The sequence below is a fragment of the Salmo salar genome, chromosome ssa03, assembly GCF_905237065.1.
Source record: "Salmo salar chromosome ssa03, Ssal_v3.1, whole genome shotgun sequence".
Taxonomy (NCBI): domain Eukaryota; kingdom Metazoa; phylum Chordata; class Actinopteri; order Salmoniformes; family Salmonidae; genus Salmo; species Salmo salar.
Genome location: NC_059444.1, coordinates 25,672,009 through 25,699,888, shown reverse-complemented (window position 1 = coordinate 25,699,888; position 27,880 = coordinate 25,672,009). Strand labels below are relative to the sequence as shown.

At 41.3% G+C, this 27,880-nt stretch overlaps 1 protein-coding gene and 1 long non-coding RNA gene across 7 annotated transcripts; one reads left to right on the top strand and one right to left on the bottom strand.

Annotated features, from left to right (window-relative positions):
• Nucleotides 1–157: 157 nt before the first annotated feature.
• LOC106599351 (E3 ubiquitin-protein ligase RNF152) lies at nt 158–17,907 on the bottom strand. Of its 6 annotated transcripts, XM_045714677.1 has the most exons (4): nt 17,659–17,907; nt 15,742–15,847; nt 7,623–7,742; nt 158–1,313 (listed from the first exon to the last, which is right to left on the bottom strand). In XM_045714677.1, the coding sequence occupies exon 4, from the start codon at nt 1,107–1,109 to the stop codon at nt 582–584; it is 528 nt and encodes a 175-aa protein (XP_045570633.1). In that variant the 5' UTR covers nt 1,110–1,313; nt 7,623–7,742; nt 15,742–15,847; nt 17,659–17,907; the 3' UTR covers nt 158–581. The 6 variants fall into 6 exon arrangements, with proteins under 6 accessions (XP_045570633.1, XP_014046020.1, XP_045570635.1 ...); XM_014190545.2 differs by lacking the exon at nt 7,623–7,742; XM_045714679.1 differs by lacking the exon at nt 15,742–15,847 and having other exon boundaries at nt 17,659–17,871.
• Nucleotides 15,977–17,937, top strand: LOC106599355 (uncharacterized). The gene is made up of 3 exons (XR_001327425.2): nt 15,977–16,080; nt 17,419–17,460; nt 17,676–17,937. It is a non-coding gene; the product is annotated as an uncharacterized lncRNA (long non-coding RNA).
• The last annotated feature ends 9,943 nt before the right edge of the window (nt 17,938–27,880 follow it).

Here is a 27,880-nt window from a genome sequence, read left to right as displayed (position 1 = left end):
TTCAGGTCTTGATGGGCAAAAGGTTTTAGCTTTTCTGACAGTTCTTCCATCTTAAAAATATTAATTTAGAGCCTTGATTGTGTGGGACCTAAAGATTAAAATGTCTCTAAAAAATCAAATAGCATCATCTGTAGGTGAAAAGGAAGACTTGATCAAATACAAATCACAGACCTCTAAAAATGGGTCCGTTTTATGTTTTTCATATGAATTAACACAAGTAAGCCTTTCGCCACACCCGCAATAACATCTGCTAAATGTGTATGTGACAATAACATTTGATTTGATTTGTGCTTTTCTGGGTGAATCACAACAGAGAAGCATAATGGTGATTGGTTTAATTTTTTAACTGTCTATTGCACAAAGAGAAATCATTTGAAAAAAAAACCCAACAAATTCTTCAATATATCTGAACACATTCGAAATACAAAGTATAACAACCATTTCCTTACTCAGTATGGCAGTACTATTCCTGGTTAAGAAAAAGCCTGAATGCTGGCATTGTGACAACGTCCTGTAATTTTGGGGAGTGAGATATAAAGATCCCAAATACCTTATTATTATCATCATCATCATCAAGTCTTTCAGCCACAGGATATCATGGTGAACCGTTCTGAGTTGCAGGTCATGCTGTGCAGTATAATGTACACGAGTAAGAGTAGGACAAATACCACAACAACCACTAAGCAGAACCTAGTCCCAAATGCGCTCTTACAACTACCTTCCTCCCATTCCCTCATCCCATGTTCCTCCTCCATCCCTGTAGCCCTCTCATGGTGTTCTACTGGAAGGTAGGCGTTACATGGCAGCCGTATGAAGACAGGTGTGTATGGGACAGAGATGATGGCCATAGTGTCCGGGTCATCTAGGAGTTGGGAGACAGAGACCCCTGGGGGCAGAGTGGTGACAGAGCGACACCAGGGGCAGCGCAGCTCACTCTGGCTCATCCTCATCTGGGTCAAGCACACTGAGCAGCAGGTGTGCTGGCAGTCCAGGAGCTTGGGCCTACGCCACAAACTGTAATAGTTGAAACAGATCTGACATTCTAACATGGAGTCTTGTTGTGAGATCTGACAATCTAGAATGGATTCTTGTTGTGAGAGAGATTCCATTATGATGAGTTTGGTCTGTTGTGTCAATGACAGTCACAAGATGTCAAACCACAAACAGTCTGTGGTTCCCGCGGTATGAATATGCAGATTAGGGAACCATAGAGCGATTTACAGATGTTTCTGCTCTTGACATCTCTCCTCCTCTCTTCTTTACAGATGTTGTGTCACAGTACTTAGTTTAATCCATGTCTGGCTCCATCAACCCTATTAGAGAGAAGACATTTGTCAAGTCAGTGTATGATTCCGTAATCCTCATTAAATAACTCATACTGAAAAAGCAAAAAGACTACTTGGCCATGTCCTGCCCACTGAGCTCTCTCTGTGTGTGTATGTGTATGTGTGTGTGTGTGTGTGTCCGCTTCAAGACCCTGTGACTGTAAAGAATAAAGCACAATAAGCCTATTTCATCATTAACCAAAACAGGAAAAGAAACTTAGCAAATGAGCAAACCTGTTTCTGATCTGGACTGGCAAGAATGTTGACCACTAGATCTTTATCACTCAGCAGCCTAAGGCAAAGTTCCTGCATGACATTGCTGCACATTTCTTAAAGCGGCATTTTGTTACTTTTTTCTGCTCCAGTAAGTCGCTAGTGGTCATCCAATGTGAAGCAAAAGTAATAATATTGCGCCTGACAACCTCTAGCCTGCCTGACAACCTCTAGCCTGCCTGACAACAAGTTTGCCTGTCGGGTCAGATTTTCCCAACATATTCTGTGCTGTGGATAATGAGTGACGTGTTTCCGTAGTTTAGGGATATTCTAACTGGTAGGGGTATGATAGCTAGCTAGCTGAGCCCATGTCCACACTTGGCGAGCAGAGATAGCTAGCTTACAGACATGGCAGACGCGAGGGGCCAATGACCTAACCCAGCAGCAGCTACTCCTCCATCTACGCCAAAGAAACAGAGAACTTTGGAGAGCAGACAGGCGAAAACGGAAAGCAATAAAGCACAGGCCAAGACGAGAGTAAACCTCGGATCTGCATTCACACTCTCTCTCTACCTCACCTGCTGTCTCTAACTGAATGCTCGGCTATGAAAAGGCAACTGACATTTACTCCTGATGTGCTGACCTGTTGCACCCTCTACAACCACTGATTATTATTATTATTATTATTATTATGACCCTCCTGGTCATCACCCCTCAGAGCCTGGTTCCTCTCTAGGTTTCTTCCTAGGTTCCTGCCTTTCTTGGGAGTTTTTCCTAGCCACCGTGCTTCTACATCTGCATTGCTTGCTGTTTGGGGTTTTAGGCTGGGTTTCTGTATAGCACTTTGTGACATCGGCTGAAGTAAAAAGGGCTTTATAAATATACTGCTCAAAAAAATAAAGGGAACACTAAAACAACACATCCTAGATCTGAATGAAAGAAATAATCTTAAATACTTTTTTCTTTACATAGTTGAATGTGCTGACAACAAAATCACACAAAAATAATCAATGGAAATCCAATTTATCAACCCATGGAGGTCTGGATTTGGAGTCACACTCAAAATTAAAGTGGAAAACCACACTACAGGCTGATCCAACTTTGATGTAATGTCCTTAAAACAAGTAAAAATGAGGCTCAGTAGTGTGTGTGGCCTCCACGTGCCTGTATGACCTCCCTACAACGCCTGGGCATGCTCCTGATGAGGTGGTGGATGGTCTCCTGAGGGATCTCCTCCCAGACCTGGACTAAAGCTTCCGCCAACTCCTGGACAGTCTGTGGTGCAATGTGGCGTTGGTGGATGGAGCGAGACATGATGTCCCAGATGTGCTCAATTGGATTCAGGTCTGGGGAATGGGCGGCCCAGTCCATAGCATCAATGCCTTCCTCTTGCAGGAACTGCTGACACTCCAGCCACATGAGGTCTAGCATTGTCTTGCATTAGGAGGAACCCAAGGCCAACCGCACCAGCATATGGTCTCACAAGGGGTCTGAAAATCTCATCTCGGTACATAATGGCAGTCAGGCTACCTCTGGCGAGCACATGGAGGGCTGTGCGGCCCCTCAAAGAAATGCCACCCCACACCATGACTGACCCACCGCCAAACCGGTCATGCTGGAGGATGTTGCAGGCAGCAGAACGTTCTTCACGGCGTCTCCAGACTGTCTCGTCTGTCACATGTGCTCAGTGTGAACCTGCTTTCATCTGTGAAGAGCACAGGGCGCCAGTGGTGAATTTGCCAATCTTGGTGTTCTCTGGCAAATGCCAAACGTCCTGCACGGTGTTGGGCTGTAAGCACAACCCCCACCTGTGGACGTCGGGCCCTCATACCACCCTCATGGAGTCTGTTTCTGACCGTTTGAGCAGACACATGCACATTTGTGGCCTGCTGGAGGTCATTTTGCAGGGCTCTGGCAGTGCTCCTCCTGCTCCTCCTTGCACAAAGGCGGAGGTAGCGGTCCTGCTGCTGGGTTGTTGCCCTCCTACGGCCTCCTCCACGTCTCCTGATGTACTGGCCTGTCTCCTGGTAGCGCCTCCATGCTCTGGACACTACGCTGACAGACACAGCAAACCATCTTGCCACAGCTCGCATTGATGTGCCATCCTGGATGAGCTGCACTACCTGAGCCACTTGTGTGGGTTGTAGACTCCGTCTCAAGCTACCACTAGAGTGAAAGCACCGCCAGCATTCAAAAGTGACCAAAACATCAGCCAGGAAGCATAGGAACTGAGAAGTGGTCTGTGGTCACCACCTGCCGAACCACTCCTTTATTCGGGGTGTCTTGCTAATTGCCTATAATTTCCACCTGTTGTCTATTCCATTTGCATAAAAGCATGTGGCATTTATTGTCAATCAGTGTTGCTTCCTAAGTGGACAGTTTGATTTCACAGAAGTGTGATTGACTTGGAGTTACATTGTGTTGTTTAAGTGTTCCCTTTATTTTTTTGAGCAGTGTACATTTGATTGAAGGGATTCAAAAACGACTGAGTTTGCATAATTTCTGCTGAAAAGGTACGATATTGCTAACTAGATATAATATATTTCTAGATATAAAAAGTTAAACGTCGGTTTTGATATTTAGTTGTAAATATTCATTTGAGTGCTCCATTTTGGATTACTTATTTTTATTGTTGTTTTCAAGACACGCATCCAATAGTTCGTATTGGCTAGCTAGATAATGTTAGCTACTGTGGCTAGGTTGTTAGCCGACTGACATTGGTTTATTTAATTTGATTATAAAATGTGGCTTCACGATATAGTCGTTACTAGCTAACTTGTGTATAACGTTACTCAACCTTGTGTTATATTTCTGAAGTCTGTGGTCTGAAAGTCATGTTGATATTGGTTAGCACTAGTTAGCTACTTTTCTTCACACTAGTCTACTGGCACGGAATTACTTAGCCAGGATTATAAAGCCCAGTTCAGATATGTAAATTGAGACACGACGCAACAGTTTGTTTAATCTGAGCAGTCTAGTTTTAGAACGTGTGATGTCTTTGGTTGGAGTTTCCAAGATTCAAATCTTAGCCGAAGTCTTGCGACGAGACGGATCCATTTAGCCAATCAAAGAACAGTGCACTAACATTCTGTGTTCAGTCAAGCAGCTAGCCAAGCAGAGCACTAGCTAGCTTTTTTGCTGCACATATCTAGTCTAGCTTGCTGATATTTACAATAGTATCCAGCTGCAGCCCCGCAGCAGCCTGTGACTAAAACCAGTTTGTCGCTAAAACCAATACTATCACCATCTACTGGCAGTGGTTAATCCCTACCACATACATGTGAACTCCTCCTTTTATTTCCTAGATTCCATTCCTTGCTCCCTTTCCATCTTTCTTTTCCTCCTTCCATTTTGTCTCCTCCTTTACTAGCTTCATTTCCTATCTCCCTTTCCTTTCCTATTTTTCCTTTCCAAGCGCACTCTTTTCCTTCTTTCCTTTCCTCCATCCCATAAATCCCTTTCCATCATCTCCTTTCCTAGCTCCTTTTCACCCTCCCTCGCTCAATTTCCTTGACTCCCTTTCTTCTGCTTCCTTTTCCTAGAGCCTTTCATCCTTTCCTAGATCCCTTTCATTTCCCTCCTTTTATTTCCTAGACTCCTTACTTAGCTCCCTTTTCCATTTTATTTTCCTCCATTCCTAGGATTAAGCATGGCCAGTAGAGGAAAGGAAAGGATGAGTTCACATGTAACAGGTAAAATAAAACAATTAATGAAACACCAACAAAGTGTCTTAAAAAGGACGTTGGGCCACCATGAGCCACCAGAAGAGCTCCAATGCGCCTTGGCATAGATTCTACAAGTGTATGAAATTCTATTGGAGGGATCCAACACCAACCTTCCACAAGAAATTCCATAATTTGGTGTTTTGTTGATGGTGGTGGCACTGCTCCAGAATCTCCCATAAGTATTCAATTGGGTTGAAATCTGATGACTGAGACACATACCCTTTAAATCCCCTATGCTCCTTTGAGACCCCTCTTTCAAAAGATTCAGAGTGTTTTATAGGTCACATGTACAGGGTTGCAGGTGTGATTGCAAGGTACAGTGAAAATCGTAGTATTCGAGCTCCAACAGTGGAAATCGTAGTATTCGAGCTCCAACATTCAGGACTAACTGAAATAAAATAATGTCCATTTGGGAAGTAGCAGGAGGGGGGAGCTGGTAGCTGACTAGTGGGGGCTATTCAGCAGCCTGATGGTCTGAGGATAGAAACTATTGGCCACTTTCAGTTTTTGCCATGATGCTCCTGTACTGCCTGTGTCTAAGTGATTGAAGCGGGGAGAACAGGGCATGGCTTGGGTGGCTGGGGTCCCTGATGATCTTCTTGACCGTTAGACCATTTCAGCTTCTCTGAGATGTGTACGCCGAGGAATTTGAAGTTATTGACCTTCTCCACAGTGGCCCCGTTGATGAGGATAGGGGCCTGTCCAGCCTGGTTCCTCTTGTAGTTTACAATCAGCTCCTGCGATCTCTTCTTCTAGTCTTGGTAGCCAAAATAATGGTCAACTGGGCATTTTTATGCATGACCCTTAGGATGATGGGATGTTAATTGCTTAATTAACTCCAGAACCACACCTGTGTGGAAGCACCTGCTTTCAATATACATATTATCCCTTTATTTTGGCAGTTACCTGTATGTGGTAGTGATTAACCACAGCCAGTAGAGAGGAAAGAAAGTTAGGAAAGGGAGCGAAGAAAGGAATCTAGGAAAGAAAAGGAGTTCACATGTATGTGGTAGGGATTAACCAAAGCCAGTAGATGGTGATAGTATTGGTTTTAATGACAGGCTAGTTTTAGTCACAGGCTGCTGTGGGGCTGCAGCTGGATGCATCTCAATATGTATCTAATGCATGCATTTCATGACACTCCTTTGCTACAAACTGTCTCAACTGCAAGTCTTATCTTTAGTTTTGCCAATTTAGCGACTTTGTCACTATATTATTTACTGAAGTGTCGGCCCCTCCAGTGACTTTCATTGGTAAGAGGCTAGGGACATCTTTGGGGAGTGTTGACACCGAGAGTTTCTGTTGTATTATTTAGCCACCTTTCTCACCTCACACCAAAGGTGCACACACCGGCAGAGAAGCACAATGGAAGGGATTGTGCGGTGGGAGAGGGGGCGAAAATGCTACGTTGGGGACCACATTTGTGCCACAAAAATAGTTGGCAACACTGCTCGTCTTCTTGAGCTGTTGTAGCCTACAACACAACATTCTAAAACTAACTATGGTAGTTTGATCTCGTCTGGTCTCATGCTGGCTGTTGAATCTGAACTGAGCTTCATTACATGATGTTTAAGCTCTAGAAAATATATTTTCAGATATAATTTCAGTCATAAAAGGAATAAATCTACATCAATGCCTGGCATGCCTGGATTTCCAGCCCCACCATTGTCAAGTATAGGAGCAGAATCAGATCGGTAAGCACAGACTTCAGCAAAGTATTTTTTACCATGTCTGTTCCATAATTTTGTTTCACCTAGCTGGCCAAGAAGAGGAATAATTTACCGAATAACAAAGTAGACTTCTTATAATGATAGGCATCTATGTAGCTCAACTGTTTAGGAAAATTAACTATCCAGGATTTACTTTGAGTATTGAGGACATACTCTGTGCAGTAGGCTAAAATTGGGATAGTATGTTATTCCCTATTTGAGCTAGCTCAAAAGGGATGCTACACATGTATTGAGTATAAAACAAATTTTCCATAATAACAATATTAGGTAGGTGCTTACATTTGTCCTATTTCACACATGTACAAGTAGAAACAGTCATCAACATTTTAAAATGGCTAAAACAATTCTAATAAATGCAACAATTGTACAAGATGAAAATACTCAAAACTTTTAGAATTCTTAAAATCCATCAGATATTGACTGAATGATAGCACATAATGGTCGCTTTGCATTCACGATGGTCGCCTCGCTTCACGTTCGCAATGGTTGCCTCACTTCATGTTCTTAGGAAACTACGCAGTATTTCGTTTTTTTATGTATTATTTCTTACATTGCTACCCCAGGAAATCTTAAGTCTTATTACATACAGCCGGGAAGAACTATTGGATATAAGAGCAACGTCAACTTACCAACATTACGACGAGGAATACGACTTTCCCGAAGCGGATCCTCTGTTTGGACCACCACCACCCAGGACAATGGATCGGATCCCAGTAGGCGACCCTCTTTTTCAGAGCTGATCTGATTGGCTGACATCGAAGAAAAAAAATCTTAAGTTTTACTCTTTTTTTCCCCACCCCCCTTCTTTCCTTCTCTGGCCTCCATTGATTTAGTCACCTTAATTCTGGCCATCCTACAATGGTAAACAGCATAATAACTTTTGAACTAATTATGATAGAGACATGAGTTTTGGACCATTGGCTTTCTTAGAGGATTATCTACACAATTAACATATTTTACCCATTGGTCAAAAGATGCGTGTTTCATTGGACATCCTATAAATTATGATGAACTTCACAGGGTGGTGAAAGTGCATGGTGATGAGCTTGATGCTCCTTTCCAATAAATATTAAGGGTCTTATTTTGGTGACATGTTGATCTTTACTTGTATCTGCGAGCTGTTGGCTAGAGCGCACATGCCAAGACCAGAGTAGGCACATTTGCTATTTAACCCATCAGTCTTTATAGCAAAACTATCGGTAGAGTTGAAAATGCAATGGAAACGCATTGAACTTTAGATTTGTATTCAGGAAGATGACAAATTAAGCAATTTGTGTGCCCTATGTCATCATGCACTGATTTATGGCAACAAGTCAGTTTGGTGGAAACACTGGTGGGATAATGCACATATTTTCTTCATGCGGAGTTTAGAATATTCACATGAAAATATGTCGCAAATTGGATGACAACCTAGCTACTGATAGTAATGAAATTCTATGGACAAAATACTCACCAAATATTATTCTCTTTCATCTACAGGAGACTGTGTTTACGCATTGAAAACCGGAAAGGACTATCCCATAACTTCAGAGAGGAATGTTAAGAATGGGCTCTCAATTGGGGCTTCCAAGGAGAATGACCTGAGATCAGATGAACCAAGACTCCCTGAAGAGCCACCACCAACATCGGCTGAGCTGCTACAACTTTGAGGAGAAGTCGCCATTCAACACAGGATGCAGTTAGCACACCTTCGAGCAAGGAAGGACCTGCACTTTCGCCATTGTCAGACTTCCCGGGAAGTGTGAATATATGTAAATAAAATGAGTGATGCACCGATATGACATTTTTGGCCGATACCGATATTTTCCTTGCCAAAAAACCCGATAGTTAAAACTGACAGCCTTTAAAGCATTCTAGTATAGTTAAATAGTTAGTACACACACGGACGCAGCGGTCTAAGGCACTGCATCTCAGTGCAGGAGGCGTCACTACAGTCCCTGGTTCGAATACCAGTAAAACATAATCAAAACCTATTTCCTTCACTTACTTGCTGTGCTGTTTCGTTGTTCAGTATTTTCATTCTCAACCAGGATTTCTATGGAACGCCGTTTGGGTCTTTGTGTGTCAAAAAGTATACTATTGTCAAATAGTGTGTCAAATAATCTTGTTGACCAATCAGGACCTGAATATGACTGCACGTCACATCAAAAAAATATATATACGCCTCAAATTATGTAGTTATTCACATTGATTACACTATCACTCGTATTTCATGTCACAACGATTCATCAATACGTATGCTATGATGCTGGTAAAGTTGTCTCGCACACCTACAGTGCTGGTCATAAAAAAAGTTAAACTAGCTCATTGATGTGTAGTAGTGTGATGTTGTTCCCCTAGATTATGCACCAAGTTGCACACAAGGACCAGTTCAAATAGGCCAGGTCAAGAGGGGATGTTAATAATAATAATAATAATAATTCAGTGTTTTTTGTTATTACAGCTGCATAACTAATGTTATTTTTTGGTGCGCAAACACGTTTTCATATCTAGATTATACATACATGTGATTGTACATACATGTGATTGTAAAAGTTTTGTATATTTTGGTTTGGTCCATCGCGGGTTGTCTGTATTTCCGTACCCCCTTATTGTTCTCTTTTGCCGGACCTTCAGCTAGCGAGGAATGTTGTCCTTGACTCTCCAATTCTTCAATATAAAACCGTGGTAATGTTACACAATGTGCTGTTATGCAACCATACATTTTGTTACAATGTGGACAATATAAAGACCTCTCTGGGCTAGGTGGGACGAAATCGTCCCACCTACGCAACAGCCAGTGTAATCCCGTGGCGCGATTTTCAAATACCTTAGAAATGCTATTACTTCAATTTCTCAAACATATGACTATTTTACACCATTTTAAAGACAAGACTCTCGTTAATCTAACCACACTGTCCGATTTCAAAAAGGCTTTACAACGAAAGCAAAACATTAGATTATGTCAGCAGAGTACCCAGCCAGAAATAATCTGACACCCATTTTTCAAGCTAGCATATAATGTCACAAAAAACAAAACCACAGCTAAATGCAGCACTAACCTTTGATGATCTTCATCAGACGACAACCCTAGGACATTATGTTATACAATGCATGCATGTTTTGTTCAATCAAGTTCATATTTATATCAAAAACCAGCTTTTTTACATTAGCATGTGACGTTCAGAACTAGCATACCCCCCGCAAACATCCGGTGAATTAACTAAATTACTCACGATAAACGTTCACAAAAAACAACAATTATTTTAAGAATTATAGATACAGAACTCCTTTGTGCAATCGAGGTGTCCGATTTTAAAATAGCTTTTTGGTGAAAGCACATTTTGCAATATTCTCAGTAGATAGCCCAGCCATCACGGCTAGCCATTTAGACACCCACCAAGTTTAGCCCTGACCAAAGTCAGATTTACTATTACAAAAGTTTGATTACCTTTGTTGTCTTCGTCAGAATGCACTCCCAGGACTGCTACTTCAATAACAAATGTTGGTTTGGTCCAAAATAATCCATCGTTATATCCAAATAGCGGCGTTTTGTTCGTGCTTTCTAGACACTATCCGAAATGGTAAATCAGGGTCACGAGCATGGCGCAATTCGTGACAAAAAAAAATCTAAATATTCCATTACCGTACTTCGAAGCATGTCAACCGCTGTTTAAAATCAATTTTTATGCCATTTTTCTCGTAAAAAAGAGATAATATTCCGACCGGGAATCTCCGTTTAGGTAAACAGAGGAAAGAAAACAAAGCATTCGGTCGACGCGGGCACGCGCCTGAGTCTCACAGTACTGTAACCAGCCACTACCCAAACGCGCTACTTTTTTTTCAGCCAGAGCCTGCAAAGCCACGATTCAGCTTTTTGCCGCCTTCTGAGAGCCCATGGCAGCCGTAGGAAGTGTCACGTAACAGCAGAGATCCTTTGTAATGGATAGAGATAATCAAGAAGGGGAAGAAATTGTCAGACAGGCCACTTCCTGCATGGAATCTTCTCAGGTTTTGGCCTGCCATATGAGTTCTGTTATACTCACAGACACCATTCAAACAGTTTTAGAAACTTTGGAGTGTTATCTATCCAAAGCCAATAATTATATGCATATTCTCGTTACTGGGCAGGAGTAGTAACCAGATTAAATCGGGTACGTTTTTTATCCAGCCGTGTCAATACTGCCCCCTAGCCCTAACAGGTTAACAAGTTTCACCGAGCTCGCTAACTAGGGTACCTATTGTAACTTGTGAGTACTTGGGACAGTGTTTGAGTGAGTTTCCATGTGCTCGCGCAGGTGCCTGAGAGCTGTGACTGGGCTAAGGGCTAACATATTGTGTGTTGTCTCTTCATGTGCAGGGCAAATAAAAACAGCCAACCAGGAGACCTCCAGTTGTGGCACTGTCCTAATTAAAGTACACAACGCAGAACGAACCACGCTACAGAACCACGCTAAAGCAATGTTCTTCCCCAAAAACACAGCAAAACAACAATCTGTTTCAGTAGCTATAGTTAGCTAGCTAGGTGTCATTATCTAAAATAACCTTAACTTAAGACAGTTCTTATTTGATTAATGGTGGTCAGACCCATCTATGTGAAGCTAGCCACAATAAGGATTAGCCACAATAGTATGGCATAATTCTCCTATTTGTATTCATTTGCATCACTGTCAATGACATACTTTTATTTTGAAGGCAAACCGCCAATTCCACTATTGTGCCTAATCCTTATTGTGGCTAGCTTCACAACACATAACCTGGTGCGGTCGAGCCTCACTAGCCAGATGAAGCCAGCTGGCTGCTTATAACGTTAGCTTTGGGCAACAGGGTTAGGTAGCTGGCTAGCTATTTATTTTCATGAACTGAAGTTCAATTTCAATAGGCTAACAACAAGTGGCAACCTAGCTAATACTTACTCACAAGGATTCCTAAATCATTGCTAATGAAAATGACTGCAGTTTCTACTGGTCATTGTTTTCAGGCTGGTTGTATTGGTGCTAGCTAGATGCCAAGCTAAAGCTAGCTACCCCAGATGTTGCAGTCGAACGAATAATGCTTTATTACCAACGCGGTATTGTAAACACATCGTACGTGGCCGGTGTTTGCAGACTTTTTTGTACAGTTTTGACAGTGCTACTGTATCTTTTTTGACACGCAAAGACCCAAACGGCGTTCCATAGCATGCATGTCGTGAAGCTAATAGCAGTGACGCTATTACTGTGTAACTCCGGTAGGGCAACATCTAAAACAAATAGCGCACTTGGTAGTGTGTACCGGTGCTCAACCAGTCGGTGAAAGCCAACATCACCCACGACAGAGAACGGTTGATTGTCAAGGGCAATGAATTCCATTATCTTGGCTTTAATGGATTTCGCCTGAGTTGTCTCGCTGAAATGTTCTTACTCTTTCAAATGACTGCTCAAATTGTTGACTGCTCAATCCCCACAGCAGACAATGTGGGCTAGTTTAGGAATGCTGTGTTGCACATATTGCGCAACATTTTACGTGGCGTCATTACGTCATGTACCTACGTTATATAGGTATGCACGTCAGCTTTGACATCGGTTTTGCACATCGGCCGATTCCGATATGTTCACCGATATATCGTGCATCCCTATATATAAGATGTGTGTGTGTGTGTGTGTGTGTGTGTGTGTGTGTTGTTTATTAGGGAGATAAACAAGAATACAAGGTAGTGTCTGTAACCTTATCGAAATAACAAAAGCATAGTGTAAGGGAAACATTCTGAAAAATTACTGGTAAAGCACTGAACTGATATCACCCAGACAAAGAGAAAAATAAAGTACTTACAGAGATATCACCAAATGGAATATCTTTCATAATTGGGATCCAAATGAAGAATAAAGTACAGTGTAGTTATGGAAAGTATTTGGTACTTAAATGGAATAGTGCAGTGGTGAAATGGTAACAGTTGTGTGTTGTAAGGTGCAGGAGTCTCCATGCGCAATTCAGGCAGGCGCACCAGCAAGGTTGTCTGTGGTCTGGGATGTCTGGAGACCCTGGGATAGCACTCTGGTTCTCCATGATGTAAAACATCACTCCAGACAGACAGGAAGCAACCAGCTCTTCTCCCCTTTCTTCAAAAGGACAGCTCTTGCAATTTAGCCTGCAATGATAATTAGAACACCCTAGAGATAACCCCCTTGATAAACCCCCTCGATAGACGCCCTTCTTCGAAAATCAATACAGAAAACATTCCATACTGATATCTTTGAGGCATAAAGCACGCTTCTTCTGCTCCACGGACTCAAAAAAATCTAAATAGGGCCAGTTCTTGTGAATCTGACCATTGCCACATTATCCTCCAACGCTTCCCAGTTTTTCCTCAAGACGCCAAAGGAGTCGGCCAGCAAACATGGGTACAGAACCCTCGCGCCGACTAAAGGGGTTTCATATTTTCCACCACAACTTTACTTCTTGTTTCCTGTCTTTTTCACCACTGTAGACCACTCATTCTGTCTTCATCCGACGCGCCGTCAGTATCAAACAGAACATCCATTTCGGCCATTTTCCTTCCCGCAGACAGCACTTTTGAGCACAGGAGACTACTCCGAGTGCTAGGGTTCTTCTTTGGTATATTGGCGTTCGCACAATTTAGTGCGCACGCCGCCACTGATGTGGGGATGGGGCGGAGATATATTCATACAAACTACAAAAAAATAAACTAAAATCAAACTACTTTTCTGTTAAAAGTAAAAACTGATTTGATCCCTACACAGGCTCAAGGGGAGCCTGGGAGGGCGGGCCATCTTCCGGCACCAGTACTCGTTGCAAGTCTTCCAATGTAAACTCCTGAAGTCCCAAAAACGTTTCTGCCGCAGCCAAAAATAATATCCAGTTTCTTTGACACCGGCAATGAACACCACAAAAATCCACCTTTTTAACACACAGTGTACCTTTTGACTGGCAGCAAACGTTTACTACAGGCTGTGGTGCATCACGATCTTCACTAGTGTCACTTGTTTTCTCAACTCTTAAAAAAAAAAAAGAATCACCTCCACATGAGATTAGATTGACCGCTCAAACTTTTGCTAACTCAAATCTCCTTCACCCTTATAAGGCGCCCCAGGAACACAGGATCATGATCACGACCACAATTGAAACACTGTTGTCCTCATACACACCGTTCTTCAGTAGACTCCGTCCGTCTGCACATTTGAAAGATGGCCAAATCCTACAAATTTTTACACTGCAATGGTTTAGGGACGAAACCATTGTAAGATACAGCGTATCTTACTTAACCAAGCATCACATGCATAAGTAGGTTCTCTTTATATATATATATATATATATTTAAAAAAAACATCAGGACCAACAGACTTTCTTCTTCTTCACCATTCACCCAGCGGGTCAGATGTCAGGCGCCAACCATACCAGGATTTCTCTTCAGGTATTCAACCTGAACATCAGTCGTCACCCCTGAGATGACTCCTTCCATGAACGCTCTGCTCCGAAGTTCAAAGCACGATACTTCTGTTGTCCGGATTCTTTTGAGGCCCACTGCAATCTTCCTCTGTTCTTTAGAAATACAATTAATCAGAACAAGACCACACTCCTGGTCACTCTGACAGACTCCACTTTTCCCAGCGCATACTTCACCATTCAACACCTCTAACCTGTCTCCCACATATGCATTCTTACTCAACAAAACAGATCCCAACAAGAAACAATTAATTATCCAACGTAAACACATCCTCCACTCCAATTTTAGGCAATTTTCTTTTTGTTCCATTTTTTGGACTGTTGTCCATTCAGCACATTCATCTTCACCAACACCTGTACACACATTGTTACACATGCAACTTTTGATTCGAACTCGGCATCCACTTTCACCATCTCTCCCTGCCAAATGAGAGCTGGGGTTTATGGAAAACAGTGACAAAAAAAAAAAACTGCATTATTGCCAGAGGGGTCTCCAAAAACACCTGTACACACATTGTTACACATGCATTACAGCTTTAACAAGGCAATCTTATGGGCTTAGTTCAGGTTGAAGTTTAGTTGAAGAAGTTGTCATGAGTTACAGAATGCATGTCCACCTCCCCCCTCCCCCTCCCAAAAAAGCACATGAAAATAGTTAGTACTGACATACCAACCAAACCAGTTCACCAGCTTCTCTAAATAAGACACATAAGCATAGTACAATTATCCCTTTAGCAGCAGTAGGAATACCGTGCTGTAACCTGGTCACCATAGTTACTACAGTGGCCTAACCCAAGTGCTAAAGTTTGCACAAAGAACATTAACTTTAATTAGCCAACTTAGCCTTCTAGGACAAAGTCCTTGGACTTTCCAAACGCAAGAATGCTTTGCCACTAACTTCAAAATGGTTAAATATGAAGTCTAAATTGAAATTCATCTGAAAATGGCTCTGTGAATACCTGGATGGAGCTGTAATTTGACTGCAAAATATTACATGAAACCACACATTAGGCTTTATAATAGTAAAAGTTGAAAGTTAAAAGGCATGTCTCTACTTTAAAAGGTTATGTAAACACTGAATGCCATAACAAGTAGGCTTCTTTTTCAATTGATACAAGCAGTGCAATTGCTGTATTGAATTTTGACATTCAAGCATGTAGACATAATCGGCTTTGAACTTGAACTGAGGCGAGCAAACAAAACAGGCAACTTTTGAAGGTAGACAGCCTACTGAACAAGGTTGGGCATTGCACATACAAACTGAAACTACACCGCAAACCCACATATCAGTCAGCAACTAAAGAACCGACATGCAGATCATCTTACCGTACTTTGTGATGCCAGTCCTACAGAACATCTGTTCCTTGTTTTATTGCAGTGATTCTTGTAGTAGCCTGCTTGTTTTGAGCAAGTTAAACACACCCTCGATCTCCTGTACAGTCAAAACAATGAGAGGATTCTATTATCTGGCCCGGGTTACCCCAGTGGGAGGGGTTTGCTTAGTGGTGAAAAGTGATTGCATTAGTTTGGAACCGGCTGCCTTCCGGGGTGAGCCTCACTGCTTTTGCCAGTTCACGTCAATGGGCAATAGACCTGAGCGCGGCTCAGGTTAATAGAACTCCCTCATTGTTCTGTCTGAAGTTAGCCGCGCCTACCTACCACATCGTGAGTAAACTACTTTACAACCTTATTTATCAGGATGAGTATTGGATACTTTTTAGATGACAATTTTTATGTAAATGTTTAAATTCCTCACTTGGGACTACTAGACAAGGAATCTACTGTGCCTTTTGCAACTGATAGTGAATAAATCTTGCTTCTGTGAAGTGTTGTGTCTATAGAATTCAGCTGTCATCAGTAGGAGTCAAAAATACCTCACTGATCATAATCCCCATTTCCATCAACATTTAAAATGTTTCATTTCAAATGCCTCCACCACACCACATTCTGCCAAGTAGCTTCCTTCTCCAAAGATGAAAAAAAAGACTAACTCCCTCATCCTAAACTGAATGTACCGTGGAAATCTAAGACTATCCACTGGGCACACACTGGTTGAATCAACGTTGTTTCTGAACCAATGTGGAAAATACATTACATTAACATCTGTGCCGAGTGGGTAGCTAGGTTTGTTATCCTATTGGTGACAGATTTAATGCGAATATTCTAAAATCCACATGAAAACAAAATGCATATTTTCCCACCAGAGATGTGTTTGCGTCAAATTGACTTGTTGCAGATAAAAGTATTTGCATGATGACGTAGTGCACATAACAAATACTTTTGCGGTTAAATTCCCATGTACTGAATAAAAAATACAAGTTAAATGGGTTTCCATCGCATGTTCAACTCTACTGATGGTTTTGTCACAAAAAAATGTGTTATGAGCCAGTCTCTGGTCTTGGCACATGCGCTCTAGCCAACATCTCGCAGATAAATCGAGATTATTATGGACAAAATAGCGAGATCATTTGTATTTGTCAAACCGCAGCCAAGCATCGATATTTGTCGTCAGAATAAGACCCTCGATATTTATTGGAAAGGAGCATCAAGCTCATCACGTGCACTTTCACCACCCTGTGAAGCTCATCATAATTTATTTCATCTGTAGCCTAATAAACTGCATGCTTTCTTGAGTTGTAGTGGGAGGACCAGCTAACATCCCACTGGGCACACACTGGTTAAATCAGCGTTGTTTCCACGTCATTTCAATGACGTTACACTGAACCAATGTGAAATAAATGTTGAATTGACACCCAGTGGAATATCATCACGTGACTCGAAGTTTACTTCTTCTATATGATGGTTATTATATCAATATTTGTGCATAAAAGTGTTTCCACCTGCATTTCTCGCATAATGAATTCAACCGACACAAAAAGATCCCACCTTGTCTAGGTATTTTGTTTTGTCGACATTTAGAAAGTTTACAGACACGTCAAATGCTAAAAGCGTATTCCAGATTAGGATTGGGATTTATAGTTTTCTGATTTGTTGTCTATCTAGATCTACATCTGAGCCGGAGTCCTTCCTGATCTACATCCACATGTATGCAGTTTGCTTTCCCTTCTTCAGTCTCTGGAGATTTGCTTTCCTTCCTCCACTCTCTGGAGAAAAATATTTGTGATGTAAAACCCCCAAATATCAATTAGTAGAACTCATTACAATATAATACATGATATCGCTGTTATATTTTCAACAGATATCAACACTACAGTTCTGTAAATGTATAGACAAAATACTCACCAAATATTTTCTTTCAGCTACATGAGACTGTGTCTACGCATTGAAAACTGCATAGGACTACACATCCATCCCAGAACGAAAGCAATGTTGAGAAGAACGGCTCTCGCTTGGGGCTTCCAAGGAGAATGATCCTGAGATCAGATGAACCAAGACTCCTGAAGAGCCACCACCAACAATGGCTGAGCTGCTACAACTTTGAGGAGAAGTCGCCACGCAACACAAGATGCAGTTAGCACACCTGAGCTTTCCCTATTGTCAGATTTCCCGGGAAGTGTGAAAACCTACAGAGTACTCAGAAATGTTGTTGAAAGTGGTGGGCCTGCAACCAAACATATAAATCATATGTAAATAAGGGAAGTTTGTGTGGGCAACAAACTTGTGTGAGAAACAATATTTGTGCATTCTTTATCAAGCATATAGGCATCATTATTTAACTTTTGGAATGGTTTTGGAATTATTTACTAAACTGTTATCTTTTTCTGGATATGTATACTATTGACAATTTTCACTACAAATTAGCAGACCTACAGTTGGGTATATATCCAGAAAAATGGATGGACTACTCTGGTGTAAATACAGTACAAAACAAGTCGGTCTGATTACACAGATAAGGTCAAATAAAGTTTTATTTGAGAGATAAACAAAAATACAAGGTAATTTCTGTAACTTTCTCCAAATTAAAAAAAGCACAGTAAGGCATGTGTCAAACTCATTCCATGGAGGGCTGAGTGTATGTGGGTTTTTACTCCTCCCTTGTACTTGATTGATTAATTAAGGTCACCAATTAGTAGAGAGCTTCCCTCAACTGGTTGTCTTAAATGAAAGGAAAAACCCAATACCTGCAGACATTAAACCCTCCATGGAATGTGTTTGACACCCCTGGTGTAAGGTACTGAAATGATATCACCCAGACTGGGGGAAAAATAATCACAAAAAAAACTATTTACAAAGATGTCCCCAAATGAAATATTTTTCATAATTGAGATCCAAATGAAGAATAAAGTACAGTGTAGTGGTGGAAAGTTCAACTGTTATGTAAACATACTTGGTAATAAATATACGGAATAGTGCAGCGGTGAAATGGCAGCAGTTTTGTGTCGTAAGGTGTAGGAGTCCCCCTGCAATTCAGGCAGGTGCACCAGCGAGGTTGTCCATGCTCTGGGATGTCTGGAGACCCTGAGATACCTCTCCGGTATTCAAAAATCACTCAAGGTAGACTGGAAGCGACCAGCTCAAGCACCTCTCCCCTTTCTTCCAAGGACAGTCCTTGTAATTTAGCCTGTAATGATAAAAAAAAGCAACATAAAATTACAGAATGCAACCAAATGCTATGTGATGTGATTTGAATGTTGTGAAACGGGTGAACAGTACCACAGGTGAAAGATTTTTACTAACCTTCATCTCGGTCAGCCTCTCCTTGCAGTCGGTCTTCCCGTCCAATCATTTCTGCAACCCAGCCTGTGCCCCTTGATGGTCAGTGGCTCTTCTAAACTGTAATCCTACAGAACAAAACGTACACAACCCAAGTTGATAATCACCTGAAAAGAAAAGTGGACACTGGCTCTGTGAATCCCTGGATGGAGCTTTAATTTGACAGCAAAATATTACATGAAGCCAAACATTACTACAATATAGCTTAATTCATGAAGTTGAAACTTTTTAGAGCTGAAAGACGATGGCCAGAGCTTACCCATGATGTTGCACAATGATTTAAATCAATAAGTCATCGTTTTAGTCAAAGTGTACAAAACATTAGGAACACCTGATCCTTCCATGACATAGACTGACCAGGTGAATCCAGATGAACGCTATGATCCCTTATTGATGTCACCTATTAAATCCACTTCAATCAGTGTAGATGGGGAGGAGACAGGTTAAAGAAGGATTTTTAAGCCTCAAAATATTTGGGACATGGATTGTGTATGTGTGCCATTCAGAGGGTAAATGGGCAAGACAAAGTATTTAAGTGCCTTTGAACAGGGTACAGTAGTTGGTGCCAGGCACACTGGTTTGAGTGCATCAACAACTGACACGCTGCTGGGTTTTTCACACGCAACAGTTTCCCGTGTGTATCAAGAATAGTCCACCACCCAAAGTCCACCAACTTACATTTCAGTAATTTAGCAGATGCTCTTATTCAGAGCGACTTACAGTAGTGAGTGCATACATTTCATCATTTTTTCCACCGTACTGGTCCCCCGTGGGAATCAAACCCACAACCCTAGCGTTGTAAACACCATGCTCTGCCAACTGAGCCACACGGGACCTTGACACAACTGTGGGAAGCATTGGAGTCAACATGGGTCAGCACCCCTATGGAACGCTTTCGACACCTTGTAGAGTCCATGCCCCAACGTATTGATGCTGTTCTGAGGGCAAAAGGGGATGCAACTCAATATTAGGAGGGTGTTTCTAATGTTTTGTAAACTCAGTGTGTTTGGGCTTGAAGAGCCAAATCCGAATGGCCCACTCTGTGCAAATCTGTGTGAATGTGTTGTCTTTTTCTATGATATGTCATACAAATTCTTTTTAGTTTACATTTCATTTCAGGGTTTTATTTCATTGTTAACACCCACCAGCATGGCATTGTTTATTAATCAGAAACAGCTGCAAAGTTCTTCCTCTTCGCAACTGAGATGAGCCAAACAACCTTGTGTCCACTTGGCTGCCTGAGTCATGGAGCAAATTGACATAGGGGAGAAAATCTTAGGGTTTTGCACCTCCACTTTTTTTTAACCAGAAAGTTATAATCCACTGGATAAAATAAATATATATATTATATATATATATATATTTTTATATCTGACCATTTTATAAATGGGATAATTGCTTGATATGAAAGTATTTTGCAAACCCACTCCCTCTCGTCGCCCCAAAATGAATGTTTTTGACCACTATAGTTTTGCATCACTACACACTCCACTGCTTTAGCTAAAAAGCACAACTGTCTATCCAGATAACGAAGAGGCACCTGCAAAATAAAATGCAAGGAAATTATAGTTAGTTACATGTCATTTGTGGAGTGCATAATCATGACCTTACAACCCACAACTGCTGCCATTTCACTGCTGCACTATTCAATTTATGTATTACCATGTACTGTATGTTTACATAAAAGTTTAACACATTCCACTACTACACTGTACTTTATTCTTCATTTGGATCCCAATTATAAAAATATTCCAGTTGATAGTACTGTATCTAAGAGTAGTTTATTTTAAATGTTTTCCTCAGTATGGATGATATCAGTTCAGTACTTTATCAGAATATTTCCCTTACTTTTGTTATTCAGAGGAGGTTACAGAGACTACCTTGTATTCTTGTTTTTCTCCCTAATAAGACTTTATCTGACCTGATCTGTGTAATCGGACCGAGTTGTTTTGTACTGTTTAGTAAATAATTCTAAAACCATTCCAAAAGTAAAATAATGATGGCGATATGCTTGATAAAGAATGCACAAATATTGTTTCTCACACAAGTTTGTTGCCCACACACACTTCCCTTATTTACAAATGATTTATATGTTTGGTTGTAGGCCCACCTCTTTCAACAACATTTCTGAGTACTCTGTAGGTATTTAGACTTCCCGGGAAGTCTGACAACAGAGAAATCACAGGTCCTTCCCCGCTCAAAGGTGTGCTAATTGGGTCCTGTGTTGCGTGGCGACTTCTCATCAAAATTGTAGCAGTTCAGCCAATGTTGGTGGTGGCACTTCAGGGAGTCTTGGGTCATCTGATCTTAAGATAATTTTCCTTGGAAGCCCCAGTTGAGAGCCCATTCTTCTCAACATTGCTCTTTAACGATCAAGGATATACGCTACGTGACCAAAAGTATGTGGACACTTGCTCGTCGAACCTGTCATTCCAAAATCATGGGCATTAATATGGAGTTGGTCCCCCCTTTGCTGCTATTACAGCCTCCACTCTTCTGGGAAGGCTTTCCACTAGATGTTGGAAGATTGCTGCGGGGACTTGCTTCCATTCAGCCATAAGAGTATTAGTGAGGTCGGTCACTGATGTTGGGCGATTAGGCCTGGCTCGCAGTCAGCATTCCAATTCATCCCAAAAGTGTTTGATGGGGTTGAGGTCACGGCTCTGTGCAGGCCAGTCAAGTTCTTCTACACCGATCTCGATAAACCATTTCTCTATGGACCTCACTTTGTGCACAGGGGCATTTTCATGCTGAAACAGGAAAGGGCCTTCCCCAAACTGTTGCCACAAAGTTGGAAGCACAGAATCATCTAGAATGTCATTGTATGCTGTAGCGTAAAGATTTCCCTTCACTGGAACTATGGAGCCTAGCCCCAAAAATAAAAAACAGCCCAAGACCATTACTCCTCCTCCACCAAACTTTACATTTAGGACTATGCATTCGGGCAGGTAGTGTTCTCCTGGTATCCACCAAACTCAGATTCGTCCATCGGACTGCCAGATGGTGAAGCGTGATTCATCACTCCACACAATGCGTTTCCAATGCAGGAGTCCAATGGCGGCGAGTTTTACACCACTCCAGCCGACGCTGACGTTGCTTCCAGAGGCAGTTTGGAACTCGGTGTGTTGCAACCGAGGACAGATGATTTTTACTCACTACGCGCTTCAGCACTTGGCGGTCCTGTTCTGTGAGCTTGTTTGGCTTGTCACTTCGCGGCTGAGCCGTTTGTTGCTCATAGACGTTTCCACTTCACAATAACAGCACTTACAGTTGACCGGGGCAGCTCAAGCAGGGCAGAAATTTGCCAAACTGACTCGTTGGAAAGGTGGCAACCTATGACGGTGCCACATTGAAAGTCACTGAGCTCTTCAGTAAGGCCGTTCTACTGCCAATATTTGTCTATGGAGGTTGCATGGCTGTGTGCTCAATGTTATTCACCTGTCAGCAATGGTGGTGGCTGAAATAGCCAAATCCACTCATTTGAAGGGGTCTCCACATACTTATGTATATATAGTGTAGGTGTAGTCCTTTGCAGTTTTCAATGTGTAGATACAGTCTCCTGTATCTGAAAGATTGAATCATATTTAGTGAGTATTTTGTCTATAGAAATGTCATCTGTTGAAAATATAACAGTATTATATTGTAATGAGTTTTTGGTTTTACATCATACAAACCTTTTTCTCCAGACTGGAGGAGGGAAAGCAAATCTTCAAAGATTGAAGAAGAGAAAGCAAACTGCATACATGAGTATGTAGTTCTGGAAGGACTCCAGCTGAGATGAAGACCTAGATCAGGGATGGGCAACTCCCTTCCTTAGGGCCTGATAAGTGTAAGACTTTCCCCCAGCCCTATAGCTATAGCACTTTTTTTCATCATTGCAGAAGGAAGCTATTAGGCAGAATGAAGAATGAATGATTCCAGTCATTCAATATAATGTCATGTTAGTCTTTTATTTTTTTTATCAACATTTTAATTTGTCATGTTACAGTCTTATACTCAATACATTTGTAGCCTAGCTTTTGGGCTAGGTCTGTCTACATCTCAGCCAGACAGCTAAAATTTGGAATAACATAGAAATATCTGTGATGTAGGCTAATATTGTCATCAATACTCAAAAGAACGGCTTATTTTCCCCATAAATCTGCACACAATACCCCATAGTGAGTTCTTAGAAATGGGGGGTCTAACAAAAAACAGAAATATCACATTTACATAACTATTCAGACCCTTTACTCAGTACTTTGTTGAAGCACCTTTGGCAACGATTACAGCCTCGAGTCTTCTTGGGTATGACGCTACAAGCTTGGCACACCTGTATTTGGGGAGTTTCTCCCATTCTTCTCTGCAGATCCTCTCAAGCTCTGTCAAGTTGGATGGGGAGGAGTTGTACAGCTATTTTCAGATCTCTCCAGAGATGTTCGATCGGGTTCAAGTCCGGCCTTGGCTGTGTGCTTAGAGTAGTTGTCCTGTTTGAAGGTGAACCTTCGCCCCAGTCTGAGGTCCTGAGATCTCTGGAGCAGGTTTTCATCAAGGATCTCTCTGTACTTTACTTCATTCATCTTTCCCTTGATCCTGACTAATCTCCCAGTCCCTGCCTCTGAAAGGCTTCCCTACAGCATGATGCTGCCATCACCATGCTTCACCATAGGGATGGTGCCAGGTTTCCTCCAGACTTGACGCTTGGCATTCTGGCCAAAGAGTTCAATCTTGGTTTCATCAGACCAGAGAATCTTGTTTCTCATGGTCTGAGAGTCCTTTAGGCGCCTTTTGGCAAACTCCAAGCGGGCTGTCATGTGCCTTTTACTGAGGAGTGGCTTCCGTCTACCATAAAGGCCTGATTGGTGGAGTTCTGAAGAGATGGTTGTCCTTCTGCAATGTTCTCCCATCTCCATATAGGAACTCTGTCAGAGTGACCATCAGGACCATCAGGTTCAATTCCTTCGACCTTATGGCTTGGATTTTGCTCTGACATGTACTGTCAACTGTGGAACCTTATATACTGTAGACAGATGTGGACCTTTCCAAATCATGTCTAATCAATTTAATTTACCACAGGTGGACTCCAATCAAGTTGTAGAAACATCTGAAGTATGATCAAATGGAAACAGGATTAACCTGAGCTCAATTTCGAGTCTCATAGCAAAGGGTCTGAATACTTATGTAAATAAGCTATTTATGTTTTAAATTCTTTATACATTTGCAAAAATGTGCATTATGGGGTATTGTGTGTAGACTGATGAGGATGTTTTATTTATTTAATCAATTTTATAATAAGGCTGTAATGTAGCAAAATATGGAAAAAGTCAAGGGTTCTGAATACTTTCCGAATGCACTGTAGATGCCTAGCATTACAGGATGTCTACTTTGTTATTAGGTAAAACATTATTGTTCTTGGCCAGCTAGGGGAAACAATGATGGAACAGACAACATGAGCCACACCCACTTAAGTCTGTGCTTACCGCTCTTAGTCCGGTTTCCTAAAAGCATCTTCAAAGCTAAGTTCATCGTCAGAACCTTCACAAGAGCCGTTTTCCCAAACCGTCTTTATTAGTGCCAAAATCATCATAATTTAATATTAATATTCTAAAAAGCAAGGATATGGGAGAGTGGAGTAAGCTGAGCCATTTTTTACATTCAGAATCACTACCTCAAGTGAAATCTAGTATTATTTCTAATAAAGATATCTACATATATTTCAGAATGCTGTGTATCCCTGGAAACAATCAGAATTCATGTAAATGTAAAAATGCTGGAGTGCTGGCAGGTCAAAGTTGAATTCATGGAATGTGGCTGTGCCTACATTCAGATGGCCAGTTGTCTGGAACGTGGATGTTGTTTCAATGTGCTTATTCGTAGGCACGTTCTCTCCATTTGAGGTAACAAAGCCAATGAAACTGGTCTGTGAGATTCTTAATATGTTTAGCATGTTTAGCTCCCGAGTGGCGCAGCGGTCTAAGGCACTGCATCTCAGTGCTAGAAGTGTCACAACAGACCCTGGTTCGATTCCAGGCTGTATTACAACTGGCTGTGATTGGGAGTCCCCATAGGGCGGTGCACTATTGGCCCAGCATCGTCCGGGTTAGGGTTTGGCTGGGGTAGGCCGCCATTGTAAATAAGAATTTATTCTTAAGTGACTTGCCTGGTTAAATAAAGGCTAAACCAAAAAAAACAAGCTCTGACTGTCATCAGATAAGACCTTGTGTTTCTCTGCTACTCTAGCAGAGCATCTGTTTTGTACATATTCATTTTCTTATTTGTTAATGTACAGTACCTCTTCACTGTCATTCAGTCAATTTTTTTTATCTCTTGCTGCTCCTCGAATGAACTTTTTCCTTTCTCTCATTTTCTTGGCTGCTCTATCAAGGGGGGCTAGTCCCCTGCTTGTTTTACGTCTGTTTACACGGGGTATGGTGATGTCTGCTCTGTAACAATAAAAAATACACTATCTTGAGTTCATATGAATGACACACTGCATAAAACGGACAAAATATAATCATCATTTGTATGGGGTATGGTAGCCAAAGGCTCAACTACCCATGGCTATTGGCTCTCCACTACATAAAAAAGAAGTAAACCGAGATAACCTAATTATATGATAGCTAAATTAGGCCGCATATTGACATCACTTCCATGTATGTGCGATCGACCTTAATACAGACCTACTGTATTAAGCCATTAGGTTACACCTGAGCCGCTTCAATATTTGTATTTCATTAAAAATATGACTTTGAATACATTTAAGAGCTACAGCGAGCTCTTTAGCCTATATATTCTGGAATCAATCATACTACTCCTGTAACGACATAGTTAAGTTTCACATCTTCGTGTGACCACTTCTTTTATTTTTAAGATGCATTGTTAAAACAGTCATATGCCTAAATTCCATTGCTATTGGGAAACCAGTTCCTGATTCTGCTCCAATACTTGACAATGGTGGGTCTGGAAACACAGACTTGCCAGGTGTTGATGTTGATTTTTTCCTTTTATGAATGAAAAATAATATTTCAAGTTCAAATATATTTTCTCGAGCTTTGACATCGAGTAATGAAGCCCAGTTCAGATACAACAGCCGACATGAGATGAGACGAGATCAAACTAGCTAGTTTTAGAATGTTGTGTTGTACAACCAGCCTGGTATCATAGACTAGATGTAACATAGTAAAAGGACATTTGGGACTATCGAAATGAGTATGATATGTTACATTTGGTATGGTTATATAAGAAAGAGGGTTACTTAAGGCAAAACTAAATAGGATGGTTGGTCAAGGTGGAAAGGTGGGCGTATAACGCGAACGTCTAGTAACCCAAAGGTTGCGTGTTTGAATCTCATCACGGACAACTTGAGCATTTTAACTAATTAGTAACAACTACTTAGTATGTTAAGTAACCCTTCCCCTAACCTTAACCCTAACCTTAACCCCTTGCCTAGCTAACGTTAGCCACCTAGCCAACATTAGCAACAACAGATTGGAATTCGTTACTTATTATGTTTTGCAAATTCGTAACATATTGTAAAAATTGGAATTCAGAACATATTGTACGAATTGCAATTTGGAACATATCATACGGAATAGATGATGGACATCCATAAATCAATACATACCATACAAAACCTAACTTATCAGACTAATTGGAGTGTCCCGGATTTAGTTTCTATGTTACATCAACAACAACGGCTGACTAAAGACGGGGAAATTCAGATCAAGAAGACGAGACGATATTTGCCGTTTCTACTGTGTAACTCTTTACAATGAGGTGATCAAACTTTGAAACAAAATTGACAGTTGTTGCAGCAAGGTGCTGTAGCAAACGAGTGTCATGACATATATGCACCAGAAACAAGGTACCATTTGTGACCTGTCAGATAAAATATTGAGATGCATCCAGCTGCAGCCCCACAGCAGCCTGTGAATAAACCTAGCCTGTCACTAAAACCAATACTATCACCATCTACTGGCCGCGGTTAATCCCTACCACATACATGTGAACTCCTTTCATTTCCTAGATTATTTTCTTCCTTTTGTAATTTATTTTCCATCTTGCATTCTTTTCCTCTCTACTGGCCGTATTTAATCCCTACCACATACAGGTAACTGTGTGTGTGTGTGTGTGTGTGTGTCTCAGTCACCAGATCTCAACCCAATTGAACATTTATGGGAGATTCTGGAGCGGCGCTCCACCACCATCAACAAAACACCAAATTATGGAATTTCTTGTGGAAGTATGGTGTCGCATCCCTCCAATAGAGTTCCAGACAGTTGTAGAATCTATGCCAAGGTTCTGGCTGAAGCTTGTTCTGGCGGCTCGTGGTGACCCAACACCATATTAAGACATGTTATGTTGGTGTTTCCTTTATTTTGGCAGTTACCTTTACATGTGAACTCCTACTTTTTTTACTAGATTCCTTTCCTTGCTCCCTTTCCTTTACTCTTTTCCTAGCTCTTTTTCTTTTCCTACATTCCTCCGCTCTTTCCTTTCCGGACTTCCTTTCCTAACTTAATTTCCTCTCTACTAGTGGTTAATCCCTACCATATACATGTGAACTCCTCCTTTTCTTTCATATATTCCTTTCCTCACTACATTTTTTGCCTGCTTTCATAGCTTCCTTTCCTCCTTTCCTAGCTTCCTTTCCTCCTTTCCTATCTATCTTTCTTTTCCTAGCTCATTTACTCCTATTCTAGCTTCTAGTTATTTTCTTTACTCCTTTCTTTCCTAGATTCCTTTCCTCATTCCCTTTTTTTGTCTTCCTTCCTAGCTTCCTCATCTCCCTTTCCTTATCCCAATTATTTTC

Bases quoted from the DNA above. Each gene is read 5' to 3' on its own strand.
- LOC106599351 (XM_045714677.1), bottom strand. From the start codon at position 1,109: ATGGAATCTCTCTCACAACAAGAATCCATTCTAGATTGTCAGATCTCA.